This window comes from Ascidiella aspersa, chromosome 6 (genome assembly GCF_963924565.1).
Source record: "Ascidiella aspersa chromosome 6, kaAscAspe10.2, whole genome shotgun sequence".
Taxonomy (NCBI): Eukaryota; Metazoa; Chordata; class Ascidiacea; order Phlebobranchia; family Ascidiidae; genus Ascidiella; species Ascidiella aspersa.
In genome coordinates, this window is record NC_139452.1 from 20857480 (window position 1) to 20877145 (window position 19666).

At 32.2% G+C, this 19666-nt stretch overlaps 2 protein-coding genes across 2 annotated transcripts; both read left to right on the plus strand.

The window, feature by feature from the left end:
- Window positions 1-320: 320 nt before the first annotated feature.
- Window positions 321-10196, plus strand: LOC146140704 (ferric reductase 1-like). Its single transcript, XM_083392678.1, has 5 exons — window positions 321-631; window positions 1487-1623; window positions 9594-9700; window positions 9866-9951; window positions 10027-10196. Exons 1-5 carry the CDS (start codon window positions 418-420, stop codon window positions 10194-10196), a joined length of 714 nt encoding a protein of 237 aa, XP_083248804.1. The 5' UTR covers window positions 321-417.
- A 211-nt stretch (window positions 10197-10407) lies between these two features.
- LOC146140705 (uncharacterized) lies at window positions 10408-18834 on the plus strand. The gene is made up of 18 exons (XM_083391835.1): window positions 10408-10443; window positions 11984-12130; window positions 12218-12346; window positions 12410-12532; window positions 14088-14210; window positions 14531-14653; window positions 14969-15091; window positions 15379-15501; window positions 15926-16048; window positions 16125-16285; window positions 16361-16556; window positions 16620-16781; window positions 16853-17058; window positions 17123-17179; window positions 17308-17373; window positions 17454-17507; window positions 18018-18096; window positions 18245-18834. Exons 2-18 carry the CDS (start codon window positions 12100-12102, stop codon window positions 18292-18294), a joined length of 1929 nt encoding a protein of 642 aa, XP_083247961.1. The 5' UTR covers window positions 10408-10443; window positions 11984-12099; the 3' UTR covers window positions 18295-18834.
- Window positions 18835-19666: the final 832 nt, after the last annotated feature.

A 19666-nucleotide genomic window follows, 5' to 3' on the forward strand; every position in this document is an offset into this window, starting at 1 on the left:
TCGCTTTTGGATATTGCAAGTATAAAAACGCATCATAAAAAGTGTTTTTAGTGTGGCAGTGCACAAACAAAGAAACAATACAACCATCAAAACCAAAAAGTTTGATTTAGGTGCAAAATAACAACTTTTATACATGCAAACAGATTTAGTTGAGTAAAAATACATGCCATAAACGAACGGCGATAGGGTAGATATACGACAGAACGTTGACCTCTTCATTGTTGTGAAAATTATGGGGTTTTTCGGTTGGCTGCTCTTTTCCCTCGAATCCCACGACGTCGCGGTGTGCACGTTTAAAAGTAAGGACAATCGATGCGGAACTTCAAACTTAACGCTAAAGTCCCGACTCCAGTCAGAAACTGTAACGAGGCTAAATAAAGGCGAACGATAAACAATTGTTTACCAAGTTAAAAGCTAATGATTCTGAGAATGGTGTATCCGACAGCCCAAAAGCCGTCAATTGGAGTGTTGCTTGCTTTAACCTGGCATTGCTCAGCCATGCAGTTAAGTGAAAACATTTGTGGAAATTTTACGATGCTGCTTGGTGAAATACCACCTCAACCGGTAGCTACCAGCCCGTATGAAGTATTGCTGCCCTTTACAACTTTTATCCCGGAAAAAGAAATTGATGGTAAGGGTTTCATAAAAAATAGGACTTAATTGAAAAATTCAATTTTTTATATACTGGTACAAAGATCTCAGCATGGGGTAGTTTTCTTAATAAATTTCAAAATAATTAATTATTTTATAAATAGATTATAAGTAAAACAAGCAGATATTTGTATTGGTTAAGACACAGGGGTTGTTTAGCTGGAGAGGCGCGCCCCCTTAAGGAAAGTAAAAGATTACAGTAAAAGGGGCGCGTTGGATTCACTGAGAACACTTAAAACTTTCTAGATTTGCACATGAGACGAACAAGTCTACGTAACCAATCGCTATTATATTGTCACATAAAAAAAATGTAAGACAAATAGTTCGGGGAAGCGGGGGCATTTATAGTTTATCTAATTTTATGAGGGGGTATTACCATGTTAGGGATGACGTTACAAATTACGTCTTATTGTTAAATTATAATACAAGTAGGCCTGATCTTAAAAACACCTGTTCTTCTCAAACGACCTCGTGCGTGAAATGCAAATTGCGCGAAGCGCGAATAAAATTTCCTGTAGGACCTATTTCATGTTGGTAAACCTTCAGTTTGAAAGTTATACATGGTGCATTAAGCATATTAAAGAGACTCGCATATTGCTCGAATCGCCTAAAAACAGGAAAAACTATTAAAAATAAAAAGAAGTAACGTGAATATAGCTTTCATAATAGGCCTATAATTTCGTGGCCTATAAATACAGGCACGAAAATGGATAACCAAATGCATTATATTTGTTATGAATAAAATATCCTCAGATTTTGACACAAGGCACTTATTAATTAAAGTTCTAACTCTTAAAAACTTAAAAAGCAAACCTGGGGCCTTTTTATTTTTTAGTTGTTATAAGAAGCAATTCAACTGAAAACGAAGGTGACTTTTATATTCAAGCTAGGGAAGTTTCAACATCTGAAATAATTGGGTCTTTTATGGATACGCACCTTATTGATGCCTACAGTTGCCCATCTGTTTACCAGGTAAAACATTTAACAAATAAGTCTATCATATTGCCTATTTAGTCATAAAATGAGATTACCAAAAGTTTAGTGTCCACCTGTTATTCCTAGAAATCTCTCATAAAAGTTAAGTTTAAGTTAAAAAATAGTATTGAGACTTTCTGACCACGACATCTATTATTCAAGTCACAGTTCAGATGGGAACAAAAAACCTGAACGCACAGGATATAAGGGTCGTTTAAGGGTATTTTAGGTCAGGGATTTTCAACACGCCGCCAGCCTAATGTTGTGTTGCTGCCCATCATTAATTGTCACTTCAAGTAGTCTTTAAAAAATGTTACAATATCATCAAAACGTGTAGAACGCTCAGTATTTGACGTCATCTCACTATTTTTCGAATATCTTTTATTATTATTTTTTCAGGTTTTTGTAATTTTTAATTTTTCATTACCGTTCTTTAGTTGGATCATAAGCTCAAATAAGAAAGGCAGAAAGGTACAGAAGAAAATATAAAGTTTTTTTACATAAAAAATATTGTGTAACTAAAATATTTGATGTACCGGCATGATAAAACTGCCGTATGCAAAAATAAAACGTCAAACGCCATTATAGTTCGTAAAAGCACTTTATCCTTTTACTGTACAAAGTAATTATGAGTTCGGGATCCCTATTCACTGAGGCGAGAAACCAACATTCCAGATTTTCTAACACGGTGTTTAAGCTGGCGTAAGTAAAGGGCTTTACCCTGACCTAAAGGCGTTTCATCCGACGTATCATCATTTTAGTAATTACCGTCTTATCAGACGATTTTGATCTTATGCTGTACTGGATATTACTGTGTATTTGGCTTTATTATGACGTTGGTCTTAAATACTATGGTTTTATGGATTTTTCTGCCTTGGGTAATCTCTTCCCTGCGTGACATGTAGCAATAAAAAACAACTTTTATGACTTAAATTTAACGAAATAGAAAAAAATAAAGAATTAAATATTTTTTTAAGCGATTTCAAAAAAACTTTAACGGTCGAGATGAATACCTTATAAACAGCCTATTCAAGATTAAGGACTTTAAAAACATTCAAAACTGCATTATAAACATTAAAAAATCGTGTTGCCCTGTGTAAAAGTCCAATTTCAAACTATTAAATACTTGAAAAAACGTAACAGAACAAAACTTTTCTCTTTTGGGCCCATCATATGTGTTGAAAAATGCAATTTTTTTTAAACGGGCGTAATTAAGCGACAATAAGCATGCTGGAGAGAATGAAATCCTTGATAACATTATCATTTGACCATTGCCTTGTCTTTCGCCGACTGTAGATTGTGCCTGACGATTCTGTCAACCTTTGGAACACCCTGATCTAGTAAAAGTTTCGACTGTTTGTCGAAATCTATGACGTATTTGCAATAATGAACATTTAATCGTTAGTAAACTATCTAACTTTGGAAACAAGATAAAGGGGTTGCAGCTTATACACAATGCATATGCTTTTGCACTCTGTGTGAACTTTTTACGTAATTTTGGTACATTCTATTCCACAGTGAATAACATTGTGCAAACTTTTTATGTTCTCAATGCGTCAAGTCACATCCCGTTTTGCCGGGATTTTTAGTTTTTACAGCGTCCCAGATAGTCAAACAGAAAGTTGGTTTTTAGTCAGCCAACATTTTCCTTACATTACGTTGGTCAGTTTTGCCAACTTGTTGAAAAACAATACGTGATGCACGTTTTCATTTCCTTGCGTTCAATGTGAATGTAATTGTAACGGGGCTAAGTTTAGCATTAGTAATTTAGTACGCTAGTAGACGTGTTAAAGTTCCCTGTCGACAAAAATTCAAAACAGTTTTATAATGCTTGTAAAATATTATATGTAAGTCCGATGCAGATATTGTTGCTTTGTACCAATGGTCGGCAAACTTTTTCGTCGCGGTCCAAAGTAGCCTACTCTTTTCGGAGCTATTGAAGGCCCACTACAGAAAACCACTACGAAAACGTGTTCGGATATCTGTTTTAAGTTGGGACTTTAGAACAGTGGTTTTCAACCTGGGGGTCGCGAACCCCGGGTGGGTCGTTTACCTTTTCTCCGGGGGTCGCGAAGACGACGATTAAATACCAATCACTATTACAAGAATGCCTATTAATCACCAAAGAAAAAATAACTGTATTAATATTAGTGAATGTTAACATTTGTATAAAAGTTGAATATTCCAACAGTGAGCAGCCGGGAAGCAAGTTGCGAGATAGACTATTATTATGTTTATACTCAGACTCATTAAATACCGAAATCACAATCTAAAGTTTCTAAACAATTCTTTACTGTACTGCAAAAAATTAACCGTTGTGAAAAAGAACTAATTATTACATCACAATAACGATTATTATCACGAGAAATATTTGGGCATGCTGTCACAAATAAAATGTAGTATCTTACAAGCTATGAACACTTAAATACATGTTGTGCCATGTATTGCACACTCCAGTCGATCTGGTCTTAATAAACCTGTTTATTTTTTGTAATATCTGATAGGTTATTATATTGTGGTATCTTGTACACCCGAGTACACTTCTTCTAAGTGGTAACCCTGGGGTGTACTATACACACGGTTGAAAAGCACTGCTACGGTCGCCTAGCCTAAGGAATATTAAAAACGAATGTTAAGAGCAAGATAGCATTTGCTTGACATAAAAAAAACAAAAAAAAAGTTTTCTTATGGCTATTTCACATAAAATAAGAACATTTGAATATCTTATTTCATACAGAATCATGTTTACCGAGGGATAACGAGTAGTATTTTTTGCTCGTTTTCAACGAATTATTTGTAAGGGGGTCGTTAGTTACGTTGGGTTGTCAAAATGGGTCACGGTATAACAAAGGTTGAAAACCACTGCTTTAGAATAATGTCACAAACTGAAAACCACTTGTTTTTCTCGAACGAACTCGTGCGCAAAATAAGCGTATAAAAATTGGGTTGATTAGTTTTAAATTGCCAAAACTTCAATTAATAGTATACGTGACGCATATGGCACATAAAAGGATTCGAATTTGGTTCGAAATAACGACATTTATAGTATATGTTAACAGAAATGGGACCGTACAGTTATGGGTCACACGACGCAAGCAATTGGGCTGAATAGATTTTAAGTATAAAACTTAAGTACATAAAAATCCTTACGTTTGACGTTACAAGTAACGACATGGTTCAAGTAAAATAAGAAACGCATTGTTTCCAAACTGACCGGTGTGGTATTATGCAACTAAAAAAGATACGTCTATTTGTTTTTAGTTGGTCTTACCTTAGACGTTTACTTAATGCATAAAAGATTACCACTATATCATCTCCAGCTGAATGATGGCGTACGTACCTGCAATCATGTAAAGCGTTCGCAAAAATTACACGTAAAATAAATCCATTACGTTAATCTTGTTTCTAAACTTTGGATAATATATTTACGTTAAATCTTGTTTTTAAATTTTGGATAGGATAAATAATAATCATTATACAAAAGCCATATTAACAAAGTTAAATCGAAAACATATATTCTAGTGGAAAATAGTATTTAGCAGGGAGTCAAAGTTCACACAGCGTTCGGCTGTTGACACCAAGAAAAGACGAGTTTTAAAATACAGTGCAATGAATGTACGACTAACACGTGGCTCACCACTACATGAACACTAAACTATTCAAAAGTAGCTCGCGGCCCACCAAAAATGGCTCTGCGGCCCACATTTGGGCCGCGGCACGCAGTTTACCGACCACTGATTTATATGTTATATTGTGTGTTCTTGTATTAGTCTAGCACAGTGGTTCTTAACCTTTTTTCAGCCGCGCCCCCTTTGGTAATTTTCCTATGCCTTGCGCCCCCTACGAAAAGCAATTTGGCATTTTTCCATTGAATATTAGTGAAACAACATAAAAATAGTGAAGGGTATTGTTGGCGGCGCAAAGCGCGAAAAAATTTGAGTTATACATTATTTTGAGTTAAAACTTTAAGTTATATACAAAATGGCTTTACGCACTGGGCACACAACAAATTGCTCATGCTCGACACGACCTGATTTTCACAATCGTGTTGTGAGGGCATTGACTCCGCAGTTGTAAGGCTGTAATGTCAAGCCCAAGAAAACTGTCAAGCGCAAAAATTAAATATTGCGTTATAGTGTTTTAAAAGATGGACGACACACAATACAACGGCAATACTGCCGAAACATTATAGATTTGCGCAAAAAAGTTCGAGTTCCCTTGTTGCTAGCCTGTTATGTATAAAATATGGTTAAAAAAGTTCAAAAGGGGGATAGGATAATCCTTTATCTATATTCTATAAGTTATCAAAACTGTAAAATGAATAGGGCCGTTATACCTTTGGTGACATCTTTGTTACTAATAGACAGAAAACATGCAATGGCACCGTAAGAGACTTGCGCTAAAAAGTCAACAAAAGTAGAAAACAAAAGATTTGCGCCAAGGGCGAAATTTTTTTCAGTTTCAATGTTGGAATGTTAAAGTTGGAAAAAACAGAGTTTGTATACAATTGTATAGGAGTGGTGCCCAACCCAAACGAAACCATTAAAATCAAAATGCATTGAAGTAGGGCTAGAAGTAATACATAATTGAAGTAGGAATTGCTTGGCGCCCCCGGTTAAGAACCGCTAGTCTATCAGGAGAAATAGATAATTTTTTGCAGAGTAAATTTGGTCAATATAGAGTAGATAAAGGCAATTTTATAGCTACCATTTTTTGTATGAACAATTGGTCAAGTAAAATTAAGAAATGAAAATTATATCTCGTGCGAATTACGCGATTTCTTAATTTGTCGCAAACACGCGGAGTACATTCAATCCTATATTTAAGGTAAATGCTTTTTGACGTCACGCTATGACGTATTTTTGTGACGTCATACTTAAATAACCTTATATACTGGATTTGGTGACTGTTTAGAAACGTCCCTATTTTAAGCCCAAAAACTGGTAATTAACCCTCCTTCTTGGGTAAAGTTTAATTAATCAGGATCGTGCTCATTTTCCATGAATATTTCCTTTAGGTAGATAAGACCAAAAGCTAGCCAACACACTAGCTAAACGAAGAAATTTCAAAGGCAAAAAAAACATATTTAGCCTCATTTTTTTAGAAAAAAAATTTTACCACAACAATAAGAATGATCTATATTTACAAAATAAAAATTAAAAAATTAAAAATTAAAAAAAATATTAATATTCAAAATTAATATTCGCAACAATTTTTAATAAAAAATAATTTACGCAACTAGAGACCAACAAAATCGCATAGCGCTTGATAATACCTTTCCAACGATGCCACACATGACTCGGTGATAGTTGAGGCCATACGCTTTTATCGTCGATAACCGATCCTAAAATTCATAAGCGATCGCGGTAATTTTTAAACGCCCGTCACTTGCCCAATTTAAAGTGCAAGTGAACGAAATTTTATCAAGACATTTCTACAAACCTTATAATGCCATAGAAAGAAAAAATAGTAAAAAATTTTAATGTTGAAAATATTTCAAATTTAGCATTTGTTATGCGTAATATCGAGTTTTTTCATCCCACCAACATCCGACCAAAAAAGACCCAAAAATCAATTTACGCAACTAGAGACCAACAAAATCGCATAGCGCTTGATAATACCTTTCCAACGATGCCACACATGACTCGGTAAAAGTTGAGGCCATACGCTTTTATCGTCGATAACCGATCATAAAATTCATAAGCGATCGCGGTAATTTTTAAACGCCCGTCACTTGCCCAATTCAAAGTGCAAGTGAACGAAATTTTATCAAGACATTTCTACAAGCCTTATAATGCCATAGAAAGAAAAAAAAGTAAAAAATTTTAATGTTGAAAATATTTCAAATTTAGCATTTGTTATGCGTAATATCGAGTTTTTTCATCCCACCAACATCCGACCAAAAAAGACCCAAAAATCAATTTACGCAACTAGAGACCAACAAAATCGCATAGCGCTTGATAATACCTTTCCAACGATGCCACACATGACTCGGTAAAAGTTGAGGCCATACGCTTTTATCGTCGATAACCGATCATAAAATTCATAAGCGATCGCGGTAATTTTTAAACGCCCGTCACTTGCCCAATTCAAAGTGCAAGTGAACGAAATTCTATCAAGACATTTCTACAAGCCTTATAATGCCATAGAAAGAAAAAAAAAGTAAAAAATTTTAATGTTGAAAATATTTCAAATTTAGCATTTGTTATGCGTAATATCGAGTTTTTTCATCCCACCAACATCCGACCAAAAAAGACCCAAAAATCAATTTACGCAACTAGAGACCAACAAAATCGCATAGCGCTTGATAATACCTTTCCAACGATGCCACACATGACTCGGTAAAAGTTGAGGCCATACGCTTTTATCGTCGATAACCGATCCTAAAATTCATAAGCGATCGCGGTAATTTTTTAACGCCCGTCACTCGACGATAAAAGCGTATGGCCTCAACTTTTACCGAGTCATGTGTGGCATCGTTGGAAAGGTATTATCAAGCGCTATGCGATTTTGTTGGTCTCTAGTTGCGTAAATTGATTTTTGGGTCTTTTTTGGTCGGATGTTGGTGGGATGAAAAAACTCGATATTACGCATAACAAATGCTAAATTTGAAATATTTTCAACATTAAAATTTTTTACTTTTTTTTCTTTCTATGGCATTATAAGGCTTGTAGAAATGTCTTGATAAAATTTCGTTCACTTGCACTTCGAATTGGGCGAGTGACGGGCGTTTAAAAATTACCGCGATCGCTTATGAATTTTAGGATCGGTTATCGACGATAAAAGCGTATGGCCTCAACTTTTACCGAGTCATGTGTGGCATCGTTGGAAAGGTATTATCAAGCGCTATGCGATTTTGTTGGTCTCTAGTTGCGTAAATTAATTTTTATTAAAAATTATTGCGAATATTAATTTTGAATATTAATATTTTTTTTAATTTTTAATTTTTTAATTTTTATTTTGTAAATATAGATCATTCTTATTGTTGTGGTAAAATTTTTTTTCTAAAAAAATGAGGTTAAATATGTTTTTTTTACCTTTGAAATTTCTTGGTTTAGCTAGTGTGTTGGCTAGCTTTTGGTGTAGATAAGACGTTTTTTTTCTGATTTAAGGATATTCATGGAGTAAATCACAATTGTAAGCAGTGGTGAAAGTAAGCCGGCACTGCCCCGAACGGCGCTGCGAGATAAGAGTTTGTTGCGAGAACTGCTATCCGGTAGAATATAGTTTTAGGTACAGTACACAGCATCGGTTACCCGGTCATGTCATGTTTCACTCGGAGAGCCCATCATCTCCTTAAACTAAGTTTTCAGACGCATATGTTTGCACTACAGTACATCGAACGATAACCTCAAGATTTCTCAGTTTACTTGTTTTCGACATCCCGTGATAACGTAATTTAATAACATCATTTTTGAAATTTCTATGCGTTTCAATAAGAAGTTTTACCGAAAAGGTATTCAATCAAATTACTTCTTTTGCATTAATGTCAAGTCAAAATAACTTTATCTAAGTGATTTGAATAGCGTGCTTATCTTTAAGTCATTCCTAAACTATAAATATTACACAGCAATGTTTTCAACATTTGGTATCGTATACTGTTCACCAATTTACTAAAGTTACAATAATTAAATTCTAGAAAATATATGTTTTGTGACAAATTAAAAGTTTGACATTTTTTCTGCTAAAATTATGTTTGTATAACAATTTCTACGCTGATAAAACTTTTTTTTCCTTTTATATGCTCTTTTAGATTTTAATTTAACGATTTATATCTACATTTTTGAATATGATTTTTTGGTTTTTAGTGTTTAATTCAAAATGTTTTGTATTTTTTTAATTTTACCCTTGATTTTTAACAAACAAATTTACTAACTAAAATTAATATATAGATTTAAACTTTTTACGTTTTTTAACAAGCCAACTATAGTTTATATAATAACCTCTTTAATTTTGCAATGATTTAGATGGCCAATAATACTGTTCAAAATTCACCATCACGCAGCTGCAAGCTAGAAACGACTACTCGTTTGAAATGGAAACCTTCAAAGAAGATAACAAATATTCATTTTAGGTGACTATTGACTGCCATCTGGTAGTTTTGTTTGATGAGCATTCAACAAACCATTTCTAATTTAAAGCAAACGCTGTTTTAAAGTGATAAATACAAGTTACATTTATGGATCTTTATGGAAAATATGCTTTTGGTATATTTTTAGTATATGTTGTATATTTTCAGCGGAACTTTCATACAATCCAACACAACATTTTGGACTGGAATAAAGAGTGTTGAGCTACAACCTATTATTAATATGACCATAACAGGTAGTAATAGTTTTTGTTAGTATTAGCAATGTCTAATAGTGGTTTAAACAATAAATTTTATCCATTGTGCTACAGAATGTTGTGAAAAGGAAGCAGAAGCATCACCAGGCGTACCTGTTCATCTTTGCTCAGATGCTTTTTCCGATGGTTCTCTAAATTCTACAATTTTGAGACATCTTAACATTAATTCAAAATCTAGAGCGGTCTCTTCAAACGCTTACCTATTGCGTTGTGCATTATGTTAGTTTTTTGTGATTAGATTACCTAACTATTATATTTTGTTATCCAATCTGTTATATTATTAAATTAAAACTAAAAAAATGAAATCTAGGCTAAATGTGCTATATCGTTGCATTTAAAAATTGTCTATTTTTGTCTAGCACCCTTAGACAGTATCATGTCCAGGGTACTATAATATTTTTTATTATAATTTTGCAACTCTGTTTACAGGGAGTAATTGTACATTGAAGTCAAAAATAGTATCAATCAACAGTGAGTTTTGTTTTTTACTTTGTTTATAATTTTTCCTACCATGTTGTCTTAAAACTTGTTACTATTTTATTATAAATTTGATTGTGTTGATAATTCGATGTGTTTGTAGTATACATTTAGTAATTCGGTATTGAATTAGCTTAAACTTAGGTTAAAAACTTTTAGGATATTTTAACAGATTTAAAATTTGGTTAATTTTTATTGATCAATAGTTTGTAAGTGAGAAAGGTAAATATCCATTTCTTGAAAGTTACGTTTGGAATTTACTATAAGGCTATTTTATTTTGCGGCAAAAAATCCGTTGTTTAATTCAAACAATTTTGTTTGTTTCTGAAACCAAGATAAGTTAAAACATTCTTTGGTTAATTTTTTTTTTTTAATTTTAAATTAATTGTTGTTGTAGTGCCTATTTTTTTAATTTTATATGTTCAGTTTTGAAATATTATGTTTACAAGTGCTTTTTTAATAAATATTGTTCAAGATAAACAAATAGTTAACAACACAATATTAATAGAATAAAAAAAAATTTTCTCAGTCATGTTTAACATAGTTTGTCTATTATGTAAATGTTTTTCATGACATTCTTACAAAAAAACAATAAAGCTTCATACTATTAATATCAATGGTTATTTTGATGACATTTACTGCAATATTTACAAACTTTTTGGTTATTTTAAAAGATGCATTTCTTTTCCCTATAACATTCTAAAGGTTGTAAACTAATGATTATGTTAATTAACTGAAACATGAGACATTTCGGCTTAAAAAATTAGAATGTTTTTTAGACCAAAGTTTGACATATTATAGATATACTGATTTAAAAACAAATTGTTGTATGAAGGATGGTATTGGTGAGTCTCGGTATCATCAGGCACTTATTAGAGATTTTTAGTGCTTTAAAAATACTTGTGTTAAAATTTTAACTGAATGACAATTTTAAAATGCTGACCACAGTTTTTGTTAAACAATAATTAATTCATATTTATTTTGTTTAATAACAAACAAATTATATCTGGCCCTTGGTAGTCATTCCTTATCGGGATAAAAAAAAGGATTACCCTATGTTATGAACTAGTTAGCAAGAAGGCCAACACTTATGCAGCAACATATAACCTTTTTAACAATACCACTAAAGTTATAAACGATTTTGACAAATTTTGACCTATCATGTGAATTTTGGCAAAATTAACTCTTTTGCAGGTTAAAAAATAATCGCCCTAATAATGAATAATTTGCATCCATTATTAGGTAGTAAGTTTATGAAAAAATATTGCGTTTTTTAGGTTTGTAATGTAATTAAGCTTTTTAGGTAGGCCCCAAGTACTTAATAGTATACAGTTTTATTGATTTTTGTTGTATTATAAAATTGAGTAAATACAAACCCTTGAACATTTTTATTTGGGTTTTCGGTTCAATGTACCCCTAGGAAACGTTGTTACATTAACAACCTTTTTCTTTTCTTTTAAAAACATTAAAAGCAAAATTCAAGGACGTTTTAAATGTATTTGTCACTAGCAACTTATATTTTGTTTCTTTTAAGATTGCTGTTTACATTCAAATTTGACAGAAACGTGTCAGGGTCTGTGCAACACTGAGAGTTTTCTGAATTTTAGATTCTCACAAACAAATAACCTTTCTAAATGTATACTTGAGGAGATGAATTTCTTGTCTTGCCTTTTAAATCCAGGTCTGTACATTTGTTATTTTAGTGTTGTGTTTCATTTGTTTTAAGTTGCTGTAAATTTAGTTTTTTTAATCCACTGTTTATTTATAGATGTAACATTAAAGGAAATGTTTTGCAATAATGTTTATTGTGGCAGCAATTCTCATTGTGCAGTATTTGGCAATAATGCATCTTGTTCCTGTAATGAAGGCTTTATTACAAATGGTTCTACCTGCAAAGGTGGGTTAGGAGTTCTTTTAAAACCAAGGCAAAATTAATATTTAAATCATGTCATGGTATTAGATGTTGATGAGTGTTCAGAAAATACTTCACAATGTCATTTTTATGCCAACTGCCTAAACACAAATGGCAGCTATCTATGTCAATGTGAAAAAGGCTTCACAGGAAATGGTTTCATCTGCATAGGTAAATATCAAAGTACGGTAATTGGACAAAAAAGTTATTAAAGAAAACATTATTCATTGAAAATTGAACTACATTACAATTTTTCTATTGGTACTATTTTGCAGATTAATTCTTTATATCTATTTGATTAATTGTTTATATTCTGGCAAACTTTTGCAATTAACATATTTTATAGTCAATTGCTTTTTCAGATGTTAACCCGTTTTATTTATGTTGTTTAGAGTGAAACTTTACTATACAAAATTTGTAACTTTTTCTATTGTCATTGTCTAGACCAGTACTCCACAACCTTTTATCACTTGTGACACACCAACAGGGTTTAAAATTGTCGGTGGCACACCTAGAAAAATATATACCTAAAACAAGGATAAAAACATGGGCTAATGTCAAATGCAGCCGATCGACGATAGACTCTGTATGGTAACCCATCATGATGGCTGATCAGAGATTATTAAGGGCTTCTAAAATAAAAAAAATAAAAAAACGGTTGGACAATAAAAAAAAAATGGCTATTATTTTACAAGCAAGTTGAATCGGTTTAGATTGGAGGGATAATATCTCCTGGGTCCTGCGTCTGTACAACATTTGAAAACCCTGTTATATTGTTTAGACTCCTATTAGACTCCTAAAATGACTGCCTAAAGCCCTAAACTATGCGTTTTGGGTTTATTAGTACTAAATTTTACACAGTGCCACTCAAGTAAAAAAGTTTTTGTACACTGCTATGCACCTGGCATAGTCTCGCGGCACACTGGTTGCAAAAATACTGGTCTAAACAATGTAAAGTGTTTTCTCTTTTAGTAACTGTGGTATTCTTTAAATTAAAATAAATTCATGTGAAAATGTAAGAAGTCAATATTGTCATAAAAAAGGATTTTTATAGCAATTAAACTAACAACCTAAGTTGAGTGTGGGTGGCGTTACAAAAATCTGTAAACCCCCACAGGCATTTGTATAAAAGGTTGAGAAACACTCATCTTCATCATGCAATAGCAATTTTATGTAGCCTAACCCACCTTTCTTATTGGTGTATTGCTTCGGAGCCAAGAATGTATTTTCCTGCAATCCAGACAGACCCTTTTCTCTTTGATAATCAAGCTCAGACACACAAAGTGGTTACACACACAATCCATATACATTGCTCCATTTTACAATGGATGGCAACTATATTTAAACAGTGGTTGTATTAGAAACAGAAAATGTTGTGTGGGGCCAGATCACAAAACAGCACTTAACCTTAGATTGTTGTAGTTTTAAAAAACAGTAAAAGTGTGAGGATGCATTACATTTACAGCTGTATATAATTTAATGTATATTTATTTATGTTTTAATCAAATTAATATTTAATGAATTCTAAGGGATTTAAATTTATTATACAGAAAAAGCATGAGGAAATTTTTACTTAGTAACTTTTATTAGTACCTTAATCATTTTCTGTTAAATCGCACCACAAATATTCATATGTAGTATTTAATAACAATTTTATTTTTATTTCAGCAATTAGTCCAAAGATCCCCAAAATAGAATGTGACTAAAATTTTCTGTTTAAATTAAGATATCAATGAATGTGAAGCTGGGTTATTGGACTGCTATGCTAATTCCACTTGTATAAACACAATTGGTAGTTATGCATGTATGTGTCCTGATGGTTTTACTGGTAATGGAACACTGTGCACAGGTATGTGGTAATGTTTTTCAATTATGCAATAACTTATTTTTTTGCTATTGTATTCTGATAATTGATAAATTCTTTGTAATCTGGGTACCTTGTTGCAAATTTTCTGTTAAGAAAAATATGTTTCTTTAAACTTATGCTTTATTATTGTACTGATTTGTGTACAAATGGTTACGGTTACACATTTTTATCATGATTTATTATTTAAGAATATTTAATAAAAAATTGTTTACTTGAAATCAGTATTGGTTGGTGGAAAAATGTTCTATTTTAAATTAGAATTTATTTAGGCTTTTAATACATTTTCAAAGTTTTCTTTTAAGACATCAATGAATGTGATGATGATGATTTAAACTGCACACAAAATTCTTATTGTAATAATACGGTTGGCGGTTACACATGCGGTTGTGCTGATGGCTTTTTTGCCAATGGAACCTTATGTTCAGGTATATGACATGACATGATTGTAATAATTGTTCTGGCGTTTGGTTTTCTATCTTGCTGTTTATTTCCAATTGTTTGCATAATAAATCCATTTTAAATTATCTTTTCATTATTTAAATATACACCTTATTAAATTTATAAATATCTTGGAAGTGAATGCACAAGCTTCGGAAACCAATACACAAGTTTTCATAGCAATTTCACTAAAAATTTATAAGCCATAACATTTAATAAAGTTGACATAATTCTTCACTTCATACTTACACAAAAAATAGGTTAGGGTTTAACTGTATTTAATACTTTTTTGTTATATTCAGACATCAATGAGTGTGAAGCAGACATTTTTGATTGCACAATAAATTCTTACTGTTATAATATGGTTGGTAGTTACACATGTCTATGTATTAATGGATTTACTGGTAATGGATCTTTGTGTAGAGGTATGTGGTGAGATTTTAAGAATTGTTTTTATTAGTTAAATTTTAAATATTAAAAACAGTTTGTTATTACAATTATTTGTTTAATATATATTTAATTTAGACAACCTGGTTTAAATTTATAGTTAGCAGATTTTTTAAAACAGATAATTGAATAAAACTTTGTAGGTATAAAATGTTGTTTTAACCGAATAAAAATATTTTTGGTAAAATAATTAATAAGCCCTGTATTCTAATCCACTACAAAATATAAAACTGTATGGTGACACCAGATTGCCATTTGTATTTAGACATTAATGAATGTGATGATGGTTTATCAAACTGCTCAGCCTATTCTCACTGTATTAATACAGTTGGTAGTTACATGTGTCTGTGCATTGAGGGTTTTTCTGATAATGGTACTTTGTGTACAGGTAGGTGTTAAGATTGACATAAATTTTTAATCATTTTGCTTTCCTAAACCCTTTAAAATGTTTGAAAAAGTAATTTAGTTTCTGTTTTATTTGCAGTATTCTTTCTTCAAAAACATAAAGCCTGTTTGACAATACTTTATCTGTAATCGCAAATTTGTAATATTAAGTAACATTTGAATTAAAAATTTATTTATTTTTTTTTTATATGATTTACACAAGTGAAAATTATTTTAAAAGCTGCTTCGTATTATTTGTTTTATATCCGGTGTTATACAATCCCATGATACATTATTATGCAGAATAAACAAATTATTTGGTATTAATATAATGGGTAGATTTATAGGGAAATTTGTTGCAGGTTTTTTGTACTTTATATATTACTTTGATGCAAAACATTTACTTACATTTTTGTTTTTATTTTAAGACATTGATGAATGCTTGTTTATGGAAGGTAATTGTTCAATTAACAGTGAGTGTAATAATTTTGTTGGAAGTTACTCTTGTGAATGCAAAGTTGGTTACACAGGAAATGGTACTGTGTGCATTGGTAAGCAAATATTGCCACATAAAATTAGGCAATTACATTTCTTATTTATTTTAATAATGTTATTACATCATTTCAGGAAGTTTAGACTACCCTTACCCTGAAAATTCAACAGGAATTATTATTGTATCAACAATCCTTGCAAATATATTTGTAACTTCAGAAATCCAACTAGTAGTTACTGAATTGGAAAAAAGTCTGATTATCCCTGCCATATCAAACATTGAAGGCTATAGCAACGTGAGTAGAATATTCATATTATGTGTAGTTGTATAATATGCTCTGTCCTGTTCACTATACATTTATTATTTTCAGGTGCGGTTAATTTCAGTTATTCAGGGAAGCTTAATAATTGAAACTGAAGGTGTTTTTGTTGTTGATAATCACACAATTCCATCAGTGGCAACAATAAGGCAACAAATCGTTGAACGGGCAAATGATATTAATTACCTCATTAATATAGGAGGAACTCTTTTAAACCTTGATCCAACATTTGATATCTACCGTGCTGGTCTGTAATTAACGTTTCTACAGTGAAAATATTGAAAATTTATCGATTTTATTTCGTTTGTAGAAAGAAATGGCATGTGCAACAGTGGGACATGTAATACAGCAGTTAAAACTAATACTTCTGTTACTTGTGTTGAAGTTGGATTATCCACTATATGCTTGTGCACAAACTTTACTGGTGATGATAAGCCTTGTAACCTAATTATTCCACCAGTGGCCACTACAAGTATGTACTTTTTTTAAATTAGTCGTTATAGTAGTATATAAACAAATATTTTTGCAACTTTATTAAATTAGCTTCACTATCTAATGTGACATTTGGAATGTCAACCAGCAGTGCCAATACAAATTCTTTGTCGACGGGAGCAATTGCTGGTATTGTAATTGGAACAGTTATTTTTCTTATTTTGGTTGTTGTGGTGATTTGTTGGTTCAAATTTAGACGTAGCAAAGAGGTTCCGTCAATAGCAACTTATTACTCATCTTCGTACGTCGACCCTCAAGTAGGAAACTTTTTATTGTATTTTTTATTGTATTTTTTAATCATTTGTTGAAACCTTCTTTTAGGTCGTCCAGGACCCCATATATATGGAAATAACATCAACTAGACCTATTTCTTCGCAAGTAAGCCCGGTATATTTTTTTTCTTGTAATATTTCTGATATTTCCGGGTTTGAATTTTACTCAAGAAAATATGTTACATGCGTTATATTTCTCATGATAAATTTTACAACTGCCCTTGTTTACTTCAGGATAGTGACTACATTGATCTGAGTGAAGCATATTACAAAGCTGCCGGGGATCCTGATGATAAAAAGGTTAAGGGGACTTTAATAGTTTCATTTTGTGTTAAAAAAATGATTTTTTATGAATCTTGTCTGATGTTTTGTATGTACAGAAGTGTGAGGAAAATATAAAGGGATATGAATTTGCTGCGGATATTGATCAGGAAGTAAATCTTTTTTATCATTTTAACAAATATGCTGTTAAAAGTTTTGCAACATTTTGCCTTTGAGATTAGAATTTTACTTACATAAGAATTAAGATTGATAATAAATTGCAAAGCCAAAAAGGTCGAGTAGATCGACAGCATCTTGATTAAGACGTTTTGATACGAGCTTGTATCATCTTCAGTTAATGTGTCATCTTCAGTTAATCAAGATGCTGTCGATCTACTCGACCTTTTGGGCTTTGCAATTTATTATCAAGCTACATTATAGATCCGTGCATAGTGTACCCATCAATTAAGATATTTTTGCATTTTAATTTTCTATTGCATTTTATATTATGGTATAATAAATGTTTGATTGAAGCATATTATCTTGGTATATTGATTTACTATGACATTGTAGTTCTGTCTAATTAAAAGATTATTAAAAAAATTAAAACATAATGAACATAATCTGAGAATGACGGTTATGTTTACATTCTATGCCACAATGTTCATAATCATAAATTGCAGGAGACCTCTGAGAAAGAAAAACCAAAGCTTGTTGGAAAGGATTCATCTGGATATCTTGTACCTGATCAAATTAATAAAGGTATTTTATTTGGAATGTAGTTGTTTGTTCGTTTAATATTTAATTATAATGCGTTTTTTCTATAATTGTTTTGTTTTTAGCGTGTATGTTTATTGTATGAGCATTTAAAAGTTGTTTTCAATAATGTTTACTTTACCATTGATAATAGATTCAAAACCTCCCGGATTGCAAGATTATGATGGCTGCAATAATGACTGATGATAATCAAAAATGTGAATTGCACTTTTAAAATGGGCTTTCACTAAAAATTTTTGCATATTTCTGAATTATTGTCTTTAGCCAGTGCTTCTTTTGGATATAAAATTGTTGTAATTAAATATTAGTTATTTGTGGTATTGGTGTTTGGCAATTTCATAAACAAGTTATTTTAAAATGGTTAAAAGTCCAAGTCGAGTCAAGTCGAAGACCAATCTTTTTTATCTTTGTGGAGAGCGACGCATGTCTGTTTGTGCTTGTGATTATAGCGTGTTCGCCTGGTAAAGTGTTAAATATTTCACCTCGATACTCTTTTTCTTGCTGGGCCGATCTTGCAAATACAGCCGGCGTTTTTCTCAGCTAATCTTCAACACAGTCGCTCTTGTCCTATATAGTTTCACGCGGCTGCTGAAAGAACAGACACAAAAAATGAAAGCCTCACTGGTGAGACGTGTTTTTACTGCACTGTAAGCTGTTTTATTGAAAGCGGAGTTATGCTGAATTTTTCGTTATGCTGAATTATGTACAATAAATTTATACGCGACCTGACAGTATGCACTGTCAATTCAATGGAAGTTTTTCGGTATAGTGGGGTCAGATAGTACGGCTCCATGTTGAAACTCACATTGGTGACCCCGACTATAGATGTAAACACGCCATTCTACCCTTGTGAATTATATTTTCTGCATAATATCAGGTTGCGTTGAAAGTATAAATTAGTTTGGTTTTCTAGCGCAGTTTCTAGCCTGTAGGTATTTTAAGCTACGCCGTTCAATATAATTTGTTGAAACGTTTGTTACCAAGATTACGCCAGCATTATTGCATTTTGAATTGATATTTGATTAGATGTAATCCAGAGAAAAGATATCTTGAAGCTACCCAAGGCTGTTTTAGATATTGTTCCAAAATTATGGCCTTATTTGGTAAAGTTTTTAACGTGTAAATATTAAGATCCAGGTTGAGCACCACTCGTGATGGTAGCGTATTGAGGTCTGTAGTTGGGGGTAAGAGGGCACTGGCTCTGTAGACAAGAGCCGACGGCTGCCTAATTTTCTTACAAGTCCTAATCTGACTCCAAAGGACCAGGCCGCTAAAATATCTGTCCTCAACTTCTTGAACTCTAGACAGTTACTTTACTCAGAAGATAATTGCCCGTTGAGTGTATTCACAAATTTCAGAAACACAACGATGTGACGAAGCGGTGATTCAAGCCGCAATTAGTAAGATGTATTCAGTAGAAAGCATAAATTAGAATCCATGCGAAACGTTCAAAGCGCACAGTTCGGCGTTTTGGTCACGCGTCAGTGAACAATGGTCACGTGTATATTGGCGTCAAATTAGGCAATATTGAGCAAAACTGCATGTTAATTGCTAT

Excerpts from the sequence above, each read along its gene's own strand:
- LOC146140704 (XM_083392678.1), top strand. The coding sequence starts at position 418 with ATGATTCTGAGAATGGTGTATCCGACAGCCCAAAAGCCGTCAATTGGA. Across the intron at positions 632-1,486 it reads CCCGGAAAAAGAAATTGATG|TTGTTATAAGAAGCAATTCA; the intron begins GTAAGGGTTTCA and ends TTTATTTTTTAG. Across the intron at positions 9,701-9,865 it reads ATAACAAATATTCATTTTAG|CGGAACTTTCATACAATCCA; the intron begins GTGACTATTGAC and ends GTATATTTTCAG.
- LOC146140705 (XM_083391835.1), top strand. The coding sequence starts at position 12,100 with ATGAATTTCTTGTCTTGCCTTTTAAATCCAG. Across the intron at positions 16,557-16,619 it reads ATTTGATATCTACCGTGCTG|AAAGAAATGGCATGTGCAAC; the intron begins GTCTGTAATTAA and ends TTTCGTTTGTAG. Across the intron at positions 17,180-17,307 it reads CTAGACCTATTTCTTCGCAA|GATAGTGACTACATTGATCT; the intron begins GTAAGCCCGGTA and ends TGTTTACTTCAG.